Raw genomic sequence first — 17,405 nt, 5'->3', positions numbered from 1 at the left:
AATTAGCTCATGTGTTAAATGTGTTCAGTACTTACTGCATTTGCATGGGGGAAATTTTGTACCACTGCTCAGTGGAGCCTCAACTGGGTCAGAGTTGAGAAACAGATGAAAATTCACAGCTGAATGCACCAACAGAGGCTCAATTAATTCGCAGCTCCATTTTAATGAAATGAACAGTGGCTCATTTGCATCCACAAATCTACTAATGCTCCGATTTCAGCTGGCAAAATTGTTATTACAACAGTGAAGCTCAAATTCACCCTTTCCTGGCCAGCTGTTTGCTGTCCCCACTGTCCTACTGCTTTCGGTCTCCTGTTCTGATTAAAAAATTAAGATGATTGCACAGCAATGGTTGAGACAGAGTTATTTACAGCAGTGAGGGGATTAAGCAACTAAAACTTGAAGAGAGGCTTTTTCTTCCTTTTGTTAAACTTCAGACAGTGCTACACTGTAAGGAAATAATGTTCCTTGTGTTATTGCCATGATAAATAATACTAATTTTATTGTTTCTTTCTCTTTGTAGCCCTAGCCCTGTGAATCCCTCTAATAAAAAAATAAATACATTAAAAAAAAGCTTTAAAAGTTGAAAGCTTTCACTGACTTTATGGCTGGTTTTGAATATCACATTTTACAAAGCCCTTGGTAACAGCAAGAAAGACTGATTTTGGCTTCATGTGATGGAGAATATATATCTGTGATAATCTGCTGGGAAATTTAAGAAATCTGACCCCTCTGGAAGGTGGCCCTGCCCATGACAAGGGGTTGGAAAAAGATAGTTTTTAAGGTCTCTTCCAACCAAAACCATTCTATGACTCTACTTTGAGAAACAAATAGATCCCCCTTTCTAAGGAAATTGTATTTTTTCCTGTATAAAGTACAATAGTCCATTTTGAGTCCTGTCCTGAAATGCAGTTTGCCAAACTTCAGAGCTTGGCAAATGAGAAAAACAGAGAAGAGAAAGTGGATTGTAAAAGCTGCTTCCATTTTACCGCTTTCAATCCTACAAATAGTGATTTTAGAGGTGGGAGAGAGTTGATAAGCAGGGGGCTGGAGAAACATTAAACAGACCAAAGGCTTGGGCTTCAGATAAATTGTACTAAACTGAGCAGGTCAAAGGACTGACCCTGTCAGTCACCCAAGAATGAGTCTGCTTCCCATGAGTTGCCAAGTCCCAGAAGATAAATGGGTAGAAGTTAGACAGATAGTAAGGATCCCACCCTGGAGTCAGTGGGATTTGGATGCTGTGAGTCATTTCCTCCAGTTAAAGCCAATATCCTGCTCCTCCTGATGCTCAGATATCAAACAGAGGTGTTTGATTTCTTGTGCTGGGGTATGTCAGACAGCTGATGTTATCATTTCACATGCAGGCCCCTGAGCAAGGGATAAGCTTGGTTTTAATTGGAAGAACACAAATGTTGTTCCTCAGTTGCCTGAGCGAAAGGTTGTGTTCAGGTTAGGGATTAGAAATATTTTGGGACATGGCAAAGGGAGGAAGCATGGGCCAGCTCCAGCCTATAGCACAGAATGGTTTGGGTTGGAAGGGACCTTAAAGACCTCTAGTTCCACCCCTGCAACCTTCCACTAGCCCAGGTTGCTCAGAGCCCTGTCCAGTAACGCGCTCAGGGGAAGGTTCCCCACCCATGGGAAATAACCCTGTAGGAGTGAGCAGCTCTGCTGCAGAGAAATTCCCACACCTGGGACCTGACAACGTGCCTGGGTGGAAAAAACTGCCAGAGAGCAGAGACTTACCTGCTGCTTTGGTTTTCAGCAGAGCTGATGGTCTGCTTGGCTCCCCAATCCCCACGCTGTTGCTGGCGACCACACGGAACTCGTACTCAACCCAAGGGCTCAAATCAACCACCGTGGCCTTGTGAGTCCTGCCATTAATGACTTCAGGAGCTAAAAAACCAAATGTGACAATGACAGGGGATTTTTAAGGTAGAAATTAATGGTATGGGAGAAAAAATTCCAGGCCACTCCCACGTTTCTCACCTGTGGAAACCGCCTGCCATCCCACCGAGAACGGAGTCCTGGTCTGGACACTGTAGATCTGGACTGGACTGTTATTCTCTACTCCAGGCTTCCAGGATAACACAGCAGTAGTGCTAGAAACATGTTCAACTTTAACATCTTCTGGTGGACCTGGGGGGCCTGATATGATCAGCATTTTGAGAGGAAGGTATTGGGAAGAGAAGATTCGTTGCTGGAATGGGTTGGGCAGGTCTTACTTTCCCAAGCCAGTGGAATTATTCATGAAGCTGCAGTGGCATAAGAGCAGCACAACCTCTAAGTGGTGGCTCCTTGCCTGTGTTACATTTTTATAGGGAATGAGGGTGTGTGAGTCAGGAAAATTAATGTCTTTATGTTGCTAACATGAAAATTACAAACAAAGGAAAGAGGGATTTTTTTTGGCTGACAAAGAAAGTTACTCAATGTGTCTGTTGTTGAACCATCCAGCATCCTCAGAATTCCTGCTGAATTCAAACTGAGGTTTAGGAAGAATGCAGGATGGGGCATTACACAGATTTCTGATGTCTCTGAGGGTTTAAAAGGTCTAGCCCATCCCAGCATTTCCCTCCCTGCTGGCACTAAAAGCTGAGTTGGTTGCCCATAGAAAATATTTTTCATATTATCTTCAAACAGGGGAAAGGAATGAGGCCTCTTGACTTTCCCAACCTGCACAGGGACCCAGAGATGCCTGGAGGAAGTGAAATTAGGGGACCACATGGACCTGTGTGGCCAGAAAACATTGCCTTCCAAAGAGCCCATGGCAGACCAGGGTTGGGTGAACACCAGGACCGTGTTGGCCACAATCTGAATCAATTTTGGGGCCAAGAATACAAGATACAAAGCATTTAACTATTGAAACGTTGAATTGATATTGGGATTATTTAAACAAGAGCCGATGGTAGGAATTTGGGATTCCTCCAGAAGATATATGTGTCCCCATTTAACAGACATACCTCTCACAATGATATCTGCTGCTGCAGATTGACTGTCTAGAGTTGTTTGCACCATGCACACATATTTCCCAGAATGATGGAGCTGAATATTTCTTATCATCAAATCCCCAGCAGATTCCTGGAGATACAAAAAAAAAAAAAAAAAGGTAAACTAATCCCTCACAACGTGCTTTTAGTTCTGGGCATTTTTATAAATTGCTCAATATTAATAAAAAATTCAGCTTTTAAATTAAAATATTCATAGCTCTCATCAGTTTCTTTCATGTGGACATTTTTATTATGGCTCCACAAATAACTCAAGTGCTTTTCTGAAATTTAGGGAAGAGAAATAAATGGTTGCAGCCCCTTGTAAGGAAACAGCGATTTGCCAGGCACGTAAACAGGGATGGGAGAATTATGGTGAACATTTGTGTGGTCTAGAGACTGTGGCAAAGGGTTTTGTTGAGGAGTTTGGGAAACTTACCCTTCCAATCCTTTCAAAGTGATTTATTCCTCTGCTCAGCTCAATTCTCTGGCCATTGAATGACCACGTGAACACCACGGCAAGGGAGGGGTCGTGGGACACCTGGCAGGGCAGGACGATGCTTTCTCCAACTGTTGCATCCGTGTCAGAGGGTGGAATAGTGATCACAGTCCTTTCTGAAGAGACAAAAACCAGATCGTTTCGATTAAAATGCTTATAAAAATAGTAGACCTTGAAGGAGTTTTGTCCCATTGCTGAAATGATTTCAAATTGGCCCAAATGTTTGATAATAAAGGAAATTATCTCTAATAAAATGATGATGTCAGAACACTCTTGCCTGTGGGTAGCCCATTGCTTTGGCAGTACCAACCCAAGGAACCCTGTGTGCCTCTAAGAGTGAACAGATGTCCAGGGCAACATCCTAAATTAGTCATATTTTACTTTGCAAAGCCCATAATCAATAGTTATGATTTCAGCTCAAAAAGTACAGACTTCATTAAGACTCTTAAAAACATCTTCAAACTTGACAATCTCTCCTGAGCAGAAACTGCAGCAAAAGCAAAATTGCTGTTCATCTTCACCTCCTTTATACATGGCCATCCTTAATCTATATTAATGTTAGTGCTGCTTTACTACACAGCACTGTTTAGGTTACAGCTTCAAAGATACTTTCCCAGGCAGGAAAACTATTTTTTGGATCATTTTTAACCCATTACACTGAGAAACAAGCTTGCAGCTCTTATTAAGGGAAGTATTAACTCGCTGAAGGGGAAAGAAATGGGTTTATATGGCTTCACTTGTGTTGATATGACTGGCAGGCAGATTAGAGATAACAACCACTTTGTTGTAAGCAATTCCCTTGGATAAAGCTTTTGTGTGTGAAAGTGTTATAAAATAGGGAGAATTTAGACACCTGCATGAAATGAGAGCAGAATCCTTTCAACAATATTAATTTGTTCTGAAAATAATGTGAGAGGAGGAGAAGGAAATGTGCACGAGCTGTATTAGTTCAGTGTCATCACAGCTTAACTCTGCGTCAGAAATCGTCAAGTCCCAGACTGATTTGGGTTAGAAAGGACCTTAAAGCTCATCCAGTTCCACCTCAGGGACACCTTCCACTAGCCCAGGTTGCTCCAACCCGGCCTTGGACATTCCAGGGATGGGGCAGCCACAGCTCCTCTGGGCACTACCCTGTGCCAGGGCCTCAGGAGTTTGGTTTTCCCAAGGCTGTGGTTCCAAGGGGTCAGTGCATCAAGGGTATCCAGCCCCTGACCTTCAAACCCCTTTTCAGTCACATTGTCCCCACCTTTGAAGACACAGATTAGTGTGTGAGTGGAGGTGGAAACTTGCAGGGTTTCTTCCCAGGATTTGGGTTGCTCTGGTCACTGGGTGAGGGATTGGGTGGCAGTGGGCAAGTAGAAACAAGGGATTCCCCCAGTTTCTTGCCCCCCACACCCATCTGACCTTTCCCTGCTGAAAGATCTGCACTGGGTGAGGGACTGGATGGCAAGGGGCAAGCAGAAACAAGGGAGAATGTTGCATTTTCTTCTAACTTTATGAAACGGAACAGGATCTTACTAGTTTGGTGATATATAATGATATAGCAGAGATCAAGAAATATTTTCCAAGGAAAACTAAGAAAGAACCTGTCTGATTTGTGTTCTAATGGACAAATTAGTTTGGGGTTTTTGGTGTCATCCAGAGAGTGTCTGAGGTTCCCCTCGTGAATACACAGGAATTCCCCTTGGAATACACAGATTTCTCTGCACACTCTGATTGCTCTTCCAGCCTTGTCCTCACTGTGGCATCTCCACCAGGAGCTGAGGACAAGGTCTGCAGAAATGCTGTGGCCTCAGAGGACTGTCTTAAAGATACTCCATCATTAGTTTGGAGAGATCTCTTCCTCTCCCTGGGAGCAGTGTGTCACATGCCATAAATTCCAGATGATTCCAGGGCCACGTTCTCTCTCTGTTGGCACAACTCCACTGATTTCAGCACATGCTGGCAAAAACCTCAGCTCCATAAATCTCCAATGAAGTAATTCCACTGAGGAGTGCAGGGAACTTTGAATACATAATTTTAAAAGGTATCTGGGAACTCCAGAGAAACCTCCACAAAGTTTTCTCTTCTTGCTTGTCCTCCTGTACTTCTTATTCCCACAGCTGGAATAGAACTGCATAAATGACACTTAGAGGGGAAACATTAATTTGATTTATGGTATTATCATCTTCTTGTAGCTCTTGTTCATCCTTCTCACACCCAGTGATCCCACTGATGCAGTGTTCACTTCTGTGATGTTTTCTGCTTCTTTTATGGATTTGTCTCCAAGAATTCCACCTCAAATACTTTTAAAAGCTTCTTAAAAGCTCTTGGTTCTGTGTTATCTATCTTGCTTAGCAACAGCAGACATGCATTATATGGCAAATCCCATTTCAGAGGAGAAAAGGGAGAAGACGTTGTGAGTGCTGGAGGTGTAATAAAGACTTCTTCCACAAAGAATAAACAACTCAATGAGCAGCAATAAACTTAATTTGCACATTAGATATGCTTTTCCAAGTTCTGACATTTCAGTTGAAAATAATGCTGAAGCAATGAGGCCTATAATTGAACAGCCAAAACTTCTCCAGAGGGGAAACAAAAACAAATGTTCCCTGCAAACAAGATCATTTTTATACCATGTTGTTACTCAGTGTTTTAATAAACTTCATAAATGCCAAACTAAATATTTTTTTTTGCATGTTTTAATGTGATTTTCCCATATTGCTCCAATGTATGTGACATGTGAAATGGTACAGAACCTTAACAAAGAGCTGCCTAAACCCTAAACTTCTTGGTTTATCCTTTGTTGGCTGTGCTGTGGCATCATCTCAGATCACCCCTTGTGCTGCATCAGTGCTAATTGATCTTTCAGAAGATGAGCATGGAAAAGATTTCCCATCACCAGATGCAGCAGGCTGGGGAGGAGGTCACCCCTGCAGGCTACAGTAACTCTGAGAGCACTGAAAACAAGAATATTAAGGAAAAAGGAGAGTTATGAGTTGGAATCACAGAGTGGTTTGGGTTGGAAGGGACCTTAAAGCTCAAAAGAAAATCCCAAAGTACCTTTCACGACGAGGTTCCCTGAATTCCTGGCAGCTCCAAACTGGTTTGTTGCTACACAGGTGAACACTCCAGCGTCTGCCCTGGTGATGTTGGAGAGCCTGAGGCTGCCATCCTCCAGGAACACCACCCTGGGGAAAACAAAGAGAGGAGAACCATGGATTCACAGCATGGGTTGGGTTGGAAGGGACCTTAAAGTCCATCTCAATCCATCTCATGGGCAGGGACACCTTCCACTAGCCCAGGTTGCTCCAAGCCCCATCCAACCTGGCCTTGGACACTTCCAGAGATGTGGAAACCACAACTTCTCTGGGCAACAATAGAAAAACCAGAGTAAAAAACCAGACTTCTGTTAGATGAAAATGCCACACTACTTTTAATATCGAAATGTTTCCATTTTTGTTCTCTCCTCCAGCCAGCTGAATATGTATCAACCAATTTTCACCTCTGCTTATTATTGATTTCTGTATTAGCAATGTTATATTGACATCCTGGGATTGATCACTAACTTTTCCAGCTGGCTCTCGAGCAGCAAAATCCAGAGTCTCCAGAGAATGAAGGAAAACTCAATTTATTACTTAATTGTGCTGTATTTTACCAAGGGGGCATTTTTTTTTTCAGATCCCAGTGCTCCTAAACCTTACTAAGGTTGTGTCTGAGCCCAGTTGTCAGGATTATTATTAAAGGATATTAATTGACTGGATGAAATGTTAAAATGGCACCTCACAAGCCAAGGAGCCAAATAAAACACATCATTGTCTCACAGGGTCCCCAAAGCCCCTTATCAGTCACCAAGTTGTTTGCACCACTTAGCAGAATATTGGGGAAATCGCATTTAATAGTAATTTCAGGACCACTCCTGGTGGTCCTGAAATTAATTATGGACATTAATTATGAAATTAATTTATGGAAAAAAATTAATTTTTAATCTTGTTCATATGGTTCTTCAAGTCCATGAGATGCTTTAGGATGTAAGTCAGAACAGAGACTGGAATATGATTTTGTGGGATAAACTCTCACTGCATGCCTGGCAACCTCCAGCTGTTACCCACGAAGTACTTCAGGATTTTGGGATCCTCTTCAGAACACACAGAACACATATCTTAAAGCAGAAAAGTTTAAAATGAAAACTGAATTAAGTAAGCATCGAATTTTTGCACAGAAAATATTACCCTGTGATGGTTTGTCACTGTTTTTCTCAGTTCCTCATCTACGTGTTGCACCCGGTAGGTGTGGAAGTTCTTCACCAAATTTTTTCTGAGTTTAGAAGAAATTTAAGACATGAAGCTCCTGGAAGTTTTGTAAAAATGGATTCAGGATCTCAGCTCCTCTTGGCAGTAAACACACTCCTTAACAGGCATAAAAAAATCTGTCCCCAACCAGAGAAGAGCTGCCTTCAAATGCCACACTTCCTTACACCTGTCAAAATCCAGCCAGAAATCCACAGGAAACCAGGCTTCATTCATTCCAGCACTCACAGCAGCTCTGCATCATTTTTTATATTCCTCTTTTAATTGACATTTAACTCTAAACCAAGAATCCTTTTATAAAATAGAAAACATCTCATTCACGCATCACAGCTTGGGTATTTAATATTTATTACTAACAGCACAAGATTGGGTGATGTAATGAATTATTAACGGAAATGAACAATCACAGGAGCAGAAGTCTGAGCTGGAAGTAGCATCAGAACCATTAAACACACAAAAAACCCCATCACAGTGTCTCCCTGCTTTCCTCTCTGGGATTTATACACTTGTAGCTACACGAGGAACACGCATCAGACCTTGTCCTGCTTCCCAGGACACACTTCCAGCCTCTCAGGGGTGAAGAGAAGCACTAGACTGGGATTTCTGGTGAACTTTTCACTTAGATCCCCCCAGTTTCACGTCCCCCACACCCATCTGACCTTACCCTGCTGAAAGATCTGCCCCTGAGCAGGGCAAGGGGGATTTAGGAAGGAGAGAAGCTGAGATGTTCCTGTGGTTCTGGGCATGCTGTGACTGGGGTGTGGAGCTGAGAGGGAAAGGGATTTAGGCTTCAATGAAAAATCTTTGTTTCCTTGGCAATAATCACCAGGTACTGCAGCAGCTGTTAGTTTAACATTTGTAGGACGGTGAGGAAATAAGTTCAGGTTTAAAAATCCATTGTAGATCCATAATAAACCTGAGCAGAGCAAAATAGGAAGCAAAAAAAACCAAATACACTCTTCAGCCAACTGATGTATCAACTAAATGACATTTTTTGGATAAGGAAGGAGGAATGAAGCTGTGCCAGGGCAGGCTCAGGGTGGATCTCAGGGAAAGGTTCTTCCCCCAGAGGGTGGTTGGGACTGCCCAGGCTCCCCAGGGCAGTGGGCACAGCACCAAGGCTGCCAGAGCTCCAGGAGGGTTTGGATGATGCTCTGGGGCACAGGGTGGGATTGTTGGGGTCAGGAGTTGGATTTGATGATCCTTATGGGTCCCTTCCAGCTCAGGATGTTCTGTGATCCTGTATTTCTATAACAAGAGCCTTTCTGCTGCTGTGACAACCCTGCATCAAAACAAGACCCAAGGGTGTCTCTCCCTTTTGGCAGGGAGACACACAAGGAGACATTGTTCCAAAGGCAGGTTTAAATATGAAGAAATTCAAGTATTCCACTCTGCCTCTGCCCTATTTTTTGCATTAATGATGCATTTCTTCCCATCAGCTTTCACCAGCCACCAGAAAACATCATCAGTAGGAATTGCTGGTGATAAAACAGTGGATGCAACTGAGTGGTTGGGTAACATATGGTGTTCATCAAACAGCCTCCAAAGAGATTTGACTGTGAATCAGCAAATGTTCATAAATTGGATACCTGAATCATAAGTTATAACAAGCCACTGTGGTGTCTTTCTCTCCATCAAATATTGATGACCTGTTATTTTTACTGTAGTTGCACCTAAAAGCTCTTAGGTGCAAATTAGAATCCGAAAGTGAGCACGAGGCAAAAAGAAAAGAGAGTCTCAGTCCCCAAAAAGCTTAAATGTAGATAAATACAGAGGAAAAATGGGCTGTAAAATATAGAATAGCAAAGAGGACAAGCTTTGAAGGCACAGGCTCTGACTGCAGTTTTTCCACTGAAGTTTAGTCATGTCTAACTCAGATTTTTCCCCTCCATCCTTCATGTGGATTTGAGCCCTGAATAATTCCTATTTTTCTAATTTATCCGCTGAGAGTGGTTTGTACCCACTCAAGGGCTGACAAAGGTGATGTTTGATCTGAAGAAATGCTGTTCTGAAACAATATTTCAATGGCTGGGCAGGCTGAGGGTGGAATGGCTCTTTCAATGGATCAAAAAACAAGAGCTTAGCAGAGAGAAACCACGTGCTAAGGAGAGCCTGAGAGCTCTTTGAAACAGGTCAGGCTACCTAACAACAATTAGGGAGTGAGCAGTAAATAAGACACTCGGGCAGAATTTATCTAAGAGCACAAAGAACTCCAGAGTAATTAGTTTAGCGGGGAAGGGGATTAAAGAAAATAGGAAAAAAAATTGAGAAATTTCCAGCTGTCCTGAGGTCAGTGTCAGGAGAGGGATGAGAAACAGAGCCCGGCCAAAAATCAAGATGATACATTTCAGATGCAAGACAAAAAAAATCCATGTGAAAAACTGCCCCCGGTTGCCACGAACAACAAAGTTGCCATCAACTCCCTCAGAGCCGCGACTTTCCTCGCTGGGTGGGTTCAGAGGGGCTGCACTTTGTCCTCTTCCATTTGTCTTTCAAATAAGGGAGCTGGGATGCAGCAGGCAATGGGAATATTTCCTTTAATGGGCTTTGGATCGAGCTCTAACAAATGGCTTAAAAAGAAGCTGTGAAATGCTGTCTCACCTGCTGAAAGGCTTGCTGAAACCAGCGCCTTTCACAACATTTTAGGCTGTGTGAAGGCTGTAGATAATAATTCTTAGCAGCTGCATCAGAAGACGAGGTAATTCCATGACAGAAAAGTTGAACTTGTCCAATACAATGCAAGGAGAGTATTTTGTCTGCCAGGAAAACTGGACTTCTCCCTATAAATAAATAAGTGCCTGTGGAGGGACGAAAAGCACAAGATCTGCAGCAGATTTAATGGATGCATGCCTGGGAAAGGAGGAGAAGGAAGAACTCGGGGCACAGCTGTTCACAAAGCCCTGATGCAGCAAGGGATTGCTTAAGCATCAGCCTGAGTCTGGGCTGGCATCTCTGACTTACAAAGTGCTTAAATTCTTATCAGAGCTGTGCTGGTGCCTCTGCTCCTGCCTGAGTCACACAGGGGCTGCCTCTGGGGAACAGCTCCACTAAACAGAGCTGCTGAGAGGAAAAGAAGAGACAAAAATCCAGTTCTGTAAATCCATAACAAGTTTCTGCCCACAAGGGCAAATTAGGAATACCCAGAAATATCATTCCATAGTCCCAGGATGGTTTGGGTTGGAAGGGACTTTAAAGATTATTCAGTTCCACCTCCTGCCATGGGCAGGGACACCTTCCACTAGCCCAGGTTGCTCCAAACTGGTCTTGAACACTTCCAGGGATGGGGCAGCCACAGCTTCTCTGGGCAACCTGTGCCAGTATTTTACCATTGTCATTGTAAAAAACTTCTTCCTTATATCTTCTTCCTTATATTTATTCTGGGGGGACCCCTGGTGGCCTAGTGGTTAGCATGCTGGACTCTCACCGCTGCGACCCAGGTTCAAATCCCAGTCCCCCCGGGCAGATGGAGCCCGTTAGCCCTGTGAGGCCATCCATCTATGAGAAGGTCACTCTAAACAAACCTACATCCTGAGGACCTCACTGCCATTGTCCAAGCTCGCTTGGCCCCGGCAGATGAACCTTAGGATTAAAGGGTGGGCTCAGTTCAGCGCAGGCTGTGTCTCACCTAAAAAATCCATTGCGCAGGCTGGAAAGGTAAAAGACCTTTCCCCAAATCTTCGTTCGCGAAGACTGGCCATTATATTATTATATATATTTATTCTAAATCACCCTCTTTTAGTTTAAAACCATTACACATAAGTATTGAAAGTCCCCTCTGAGTGACTCCACACGCAGAATGGATGAACATCACGTGCAGGAAGGGAAAACAAACAGCCCAGCCAGGACCTGCTGGAGTCAGAACTCTGTGTGATGTTCAAAAAGAGGAGTTTGCAAAGTTAGTGCAGAAGACACGAGGCTGGGACGAAGTGAGAGCTCATTAAAATTGTCACACATAGTTTTTAAGCAAAGAACTGGAGAAATCAAGCAGGGATGATAGGTACAGCTTTTAATTAACCAGGCCAAACAAACCAGCTCCCGACGTGTTGTCTCACGTGAACAAAAGATTGTTGATGGCTATTTGCTTTGATCTTAAGAGCATGAAAGAATAATATGTGTTTAACAAGGCTGATAGAACAATAAAATCTGAGGAAAGAAAGGGGTGGCAGGTTATTAGATTTGAAAGTGCAGCAGGGGTAGGTTTGTGCACGGCTGGATTGTGTAGCCAAGCTGTTTTGGGGAGGAGTGGGATGTTAATTCATGGATGTGAAATGCATGGATCCAGCCCAGAAAATGCCCTTTGAAATCCCCACCCAAACTGGTTGAGGTGGGTTGGTGTAAAACTGGGGGTGAATGGAGCCCCAGATTCCAGCACTGCCAGGAGGGCACCAATCTCTCCAAGGGCACAATTCCTTCCCAAATAAAGGAAAATCCTGATGCTTCCTGTGAAGATCCCCTCTCCTGGTCTCCTGTCTGCCTCTACCATCTGACACCTCCCGAGGTTGGTGCAGCCATTCATGGCACTGAGCAGATAAAAGGGAGGAATCTGGATCTGATGAAATCAGAGGCAAAGTAATTTTTATTATCTGCGAAATCCTATTTGAAGCCACATCTCCTCAGCCCCCCTTTGCTGCTCGAGAGCAAACCCACTCCTGCTTTCCTGGCTGTGCAGAGATATATTGTTTATAAATTTCAGCAGACACGCCAGCAGACACTGAGACAATATCTGACTTGTCTGATTTTACAAAGATTGAGAGGCAGGAGAGAGGCTGAATTAAAAACTACAAAGGGAAGAGAGTGAGGGGCAGAAAGAGCCCAGCTCCCAAGAGGCTCAGAATTACAGTGATTTATGCAGATGGAAATGTGAGTAAAGTTTGACTGAGTGAATGACTTGTCCCTGCTGATGACAGCCCTGGTATTTTTGAAAAGGTCCCACTGAGTCCCATCTGAGATCTGACTGTCTGTATCATATGTTAATGATCTTTGTACCTGTTTATTCTATTCTGAGGGTAATTTGTATGCTAATAGTATTGCCATTTAATAAACTATGCTTAAAAGATTTTCCTTATCTGCATGCTGATATAAATGAGCTTCAGGGTTGACTGACAATTAACTGGAAATAAAATAAATGCCATTATAATCTTTTAACTATTTGGATCAAAACAACATTACACAGTCTTGCTGAATAGCCTTATTAAAATATTTTAGAAAAGAGTACTATTAGAATTTATAGAAGGTGATGCTGTAACACTGTTCCTTCTTATTTCAAGAAATTCCCCTCTCTTCCTAGAAACAGAATTAATTTTGCATCAAATCTCTGCAATTTGGGACCACAAATATTTATTTATGTAAATACATACAGACATCTGAACTGAGCTATGCTCCCTCACAAGGCTTCCAGAGAAAATCCAGTGTTTTTAGGAGCTGCAACTGCCTTTAACACAAAACAACAAACATTGTTTTGCCCTGTCTTTAGCATAGTCAAGGATTAAAAGTGAGGCAGAGGTTTTTATGTGATGACCAAAGAAAAAAAAATGACAAAAATACCATATCTTTAGAGATGTGCCTAAATCTATTGTAATAACACATCTCAGAACTTGCAGCCAGGGAATATTGGGAGACAGCACCTCTGTGTGTGCGGGGAAGAAAAATAGAAAATGAACTGAATTGCCAAAGAAATCAGTTGCCAAATTTCTGTCTTCTGATAAGTTCTGCTTGTTTTATGAAATCTTTGCAACTCCACTATATCAGACAGAAGTTCTTTCAGCACAGGATGGTCTGGCCAAACTACCACTGTTCTAATCCACCATTAATCTTCATTTTGATGATCCAGACACCATTAGGAGTTCAGACACAGCCACTCATACAGCCAAATTCACTCCAGATGTAAAACTAAGCCCTTAATATGGGACTTAAGTGGAATTTAAACAGTACATAAGGCTCTGAATTACCCTCTGCAAGGGAGTTTAATTCAGTTACAGGAAGCTTCTTCCCTATCTGCTTGTCAGAACCTGTTTCAAAAGGAAAAGCACAATAAAACCTGCTGTGGAGTTGAAAGGATTCTGTACAGACCAGGAGCTGACACCAGTGTGGTACTGCCTTGATTTCAGAAATCCTGGAAACTCACCCACAAAACAGAATCAGAAAATCCCAGGATGGGTTGGGTTGGAAAGGACCTTAGAGCTCATCTTGTTCCACTCCCTTCCAGGGACACCTTCCCTGGCTTGCAGAAAACCCTCCCTGGGTTAGTGAATTTATATACCTGATTTGAGACACAATTACAGGCACCATATACAGTTCACATAGACCCACATCCTTGCTCAAAATAGCACAGAAATTTTTTGTCTTCTTAATGTGTGAGTCATGTTCTATCACTTGTGTGCACCCCTTAAGCTTTTCCTTTCCTTTCTCAGATTTCCCTTTCAGTGAAAGTCTGAGAAGGGTTTTAGTTCTCACAGAAAAGTATTTCCTTGTGATAAAACCCCGTGGCCAAAGCAGAGCTGTTGGTATCCTCCTGCAAACTTCATGGCTTTGTGGTTGGTGTTTGGCTTCGTGTTGGCCCAACATCAGCCCCTTGTTCCAGGTGCTGTTTCTGGGCTGTCACTTCACACACCAAATGATCCCAGAAACTCCTCCCTGGAAGACTCTTTGTTCACCATTCCCAGTCCACGTTTGTCCTGGAGTTGGACTGTGATGATCCTTGTGGGTCCCTTCCAACTCAGGATGTTAATTCTATGTGAATCGATATCTCATTTTATATCTCATAAATCATATATCACTCAACTTGCCCTGATCTGTTACCTCCAAATTATGTTTTGTTTGAAAATTTTGGCATCAAAATCTTTTATTTGGTGCCTGTGCAGCACGTTTTCCACCCAATCCTGGTATTTTTGTATGCTACAGCAACACGCCCCAGAAGAGTTCAGCAGTAATGATGTGCATGGCAGGACAACTTGGACTGCAAGAGAAGCACAGAAGGTTGCATTCTCTCATTATTTTTTTGTGCAAGCTCCTAATTAGGAACCTTGATTCCCAGCCCGCTGAAGTCAATGGAAAAACTCCAAGGAGATTATCTGGCTTTGGATGAAGTCCTGAACATCAATCAGAACATGTGCACGAGGCAGGGACAGGACAGGACAGCACTGACACTCACTGGGTTTGGGTTATTGCAGCTCCATGTGACATGGAAGAGTGACAGATTGCCTGGGACACCTTGGCATGCAGGACAGCCCCTGGAAAGGCTCACCTTAGCAAGGTTCCCAGGATGAGTGGGAACAATGTAAAATTGTATTAGAGAGGTGGCACGCAGAGGGGAGCTGCAATAAATCCAGTCTCAGGCAGGGTTTCATTCTTTCTCACACGTAGAACATATGGTTTGTCTGCTGCCCCCATGCTCACACTCTCTCATGTGCTAAACTTGCTCTGAGTAGTCAGCAATAAACAAAGAAATTAGGTTTATTGGCTTGTTCCATTGTGAAACTCTCCAAGGAGAGAGAAAAGAAAGGAAAAGCCCTTTTCTTGTGCCTTCCACTGCACTGACACCCTCTGCCTGTTGCCTGCCAGCGTTTTTTGGGGGGTCAGGTATAAATGGGGGTCCCCTCCTGCCTTCTTGTGTCTCTGCAGTGGGTTCACTTCAAATGCAAAGAGAACACAGAGAGGGGGAAAACAAAGGGAAACAAGATAAAGGAGGAAAAATAAAATATTGTCTTTTTCTTCCCCTCATCTGGGCTCATTCTTCCTTCTCCTTATTTCTCCCTCCTCACATTTCACTCATGTTTTCCATTCCTCTGCCTTCACCCCCAGCGTGGGGGAAAAGACAGAAATAACTGGAAATGTGGAAAAGAAGGGAAGACTGAAGGTACTTCAGGACAGTCTGAGGTGTTTTCTACCAACTCTTTGGTTGTAGAACTTTTCTTATGCCAGTCTCACTAGTTTTGCTGGATCACCAAATATTCCTGTGAGTGTGAATATTCCTTCCAAAGGAAGCACAGGCAGATGCCTACAAATGCCCAAACCAGAAAAACACCACTGCTGAGAGCACACAAATACTCAATAAATACATTAGAGCTGCCTCATTGGTCTTTTGCACCACATTTTCTGAAACTGAGACCACTCTAATCTGAGCAGGGGATATTTTTAGCTGGAACACAAAATATTCCTTCTCGGGAATTCCCTCAGGGAGGGTGTAATGGTGGGGTTTGTCTGGTTAGAACCAAACATGCTGTAGATGAAAAACAACTCTAAACAGCAATCTCAGGTTTTGTAGGAGCTTTAACATCTGAACATGGAAGTTCAGAGCAAGCCCTGAGAGCAGGCAGGTAAATCTGTGCTTTTGATTTCTGTCAGTCTATTTGTCAGGAAGGAAAGGAGCCGAAGTGATTAATCAAATTTAGCAGATGTGGAATCAATTCCATTGGTTCCCTAAGCAAAAGCAGAGTTTCATCAAGAGATGAGCTTAATTTGCATTCCTGTTGACTTCCAGCAGTGGTGTCTGAGAGCTGGAATTGCTGTGATTGCTGGTGCCCACACTTCAAGTGCTCTATTTAAATACTAAAATAGGAAATGAACTTCTTTACAAGCACACAGACACTGATAAGACAGAAGGGTTAAGGCAGCTCCTCGAAGCTCTGCAAGGCTTCTCGTGGTAGGAAAGCAAGAAGGATAAAAACAGAGATACACTTAATCCAGGCTTCAAAAGCAGACTTAAAAAATAAAATAATAGTCAAATTAATATCCCATTGCTGTTCACCTGGAAAGCTGGGAATAAAATGATAAGTGCTGGAAAAGCATAAGAAAAATATATTCTATATAAAATCTGCTTCCAGCATACAAGTATCCAGAGTATTTTCTATGCACAAAGCACAGGATTTTATTTTTTTGGGTGGCCAAATTTTTTGGTTTGTGGCACTAAACAGCCTGACAAGTAAAGCTTCTCTTTGCCTGTGCTGCTCATCAGTTTGCCTTCAATAAAGGCAGAGGGTTTTTTCAGACACTGTGGATAAGTTTCATTCCCCCAGCTTTGCTCAGCTAAAACTTCGGTGTCTCATTTGAGACGGAGGCACCTGCCAAGGAAAAGTAAATAACTCCCTTAGGCTGCATATTGACTTCAGCTAAAGAGAAGTTAAGTGACATCAATCTCCTCCTTTGTTAGCAGAGTAGTGCAAATTTTGGAATTTTCCATCCATTTTGTCTCGATTCCTCCCCAAGCAGAGGGTTTATTTTATTTATTTTGAAAGATAAGAGATATTGTGGAAGCTGAACCAACAGAACTGACATTCTGGTAATTGAAATGTTTCACTGGAGTTTGCTGGACTGCCCTGACACATTTCTGCTCAAATTGGCTCCAGCTGAAATGCTGTTTCACAGACAATATATTTTATACGTTGTATTTGATCAGTGGATTGAGGACTTCGCCTGTTTACCAATAATTATAGAATCATGGAATATTCTGAGCTGGAAGGGACCCACAAGGATCATTCAGTCCAACTCCTGGCCCTGCAGAGACACCCCAACAATCCCACCCTGTCCCTCAGAGTGTTGTCCAAACCCTCCTGGAGCTCTGGCAGCCTTGGGGCTGTGCCTACTGCCCTGGGGAGCCTGGGCAGTGCCCAACCAGCCTCTGGGGGAAGAACC

At 43.0% G+C, this 17,405-nt stretch overlaps 1 protein-coding gene across 3 annotated transcripts in view; it reads right to left on the bottom strand.

Moving 5' to 3' along the window:
• The window catches only part of CNTN6 (contactin 6), a 131,012-nt gene that overhangs the window by 11,905 nt on the left and 101,702 nt on the right, over positions 1–17,405 (bottom strand). For all 3 annotated transcript variants that reach the window (XM_027700870.1, XM_027700871.1, XM_027700872.1), the window contains 5 exons: positions 6,529–6,656; positions 3,427–3,602; positions 2,964–3,081; positions 1,993–2,151; positions 1,750–1,899 (listed from right to left, as the gene is read on the bottom strand). In XM_027700870.1, coding sequence (XP_027556671.1) covers positions 1,750–1,899; positions 1,993–2,151; positions 2,964–3,081; positions 3,427–3,602; positions 6,529–6,656 — 731 coding nt within the window. The remainder of the gene's footprint in view (positions 1–1,749; positions 1,900–1,992; positions 2,152–2,963; positions 3,082–3,426; positions 3,603–6,528; positions 6,657–17,405) is intronic.

The sequence above is a fragment of the Neopelma chrysocephalum genome, unplaced genomic scaffold (assembly GCF_003984885.1).
Source record: "Neopelma chrysocephalum unplaced genomic scaffold, ASM398488v2 Primary Assembly neopelma1_147, whole genome shotgun sequence".
Classification (NCBI taxonomy): domain Eukaryota; kingdom Metazoa; phylum Chordata; class Aves; order Passeriformes; family Pipridae; genus Neopelma; species Neopelma chrysocephalum.
The sequence above is the reverse complement of the archived record's forward strand: the minus strand, read 5'-3'. Positions and strand labels throughout refer to the sequence as shown.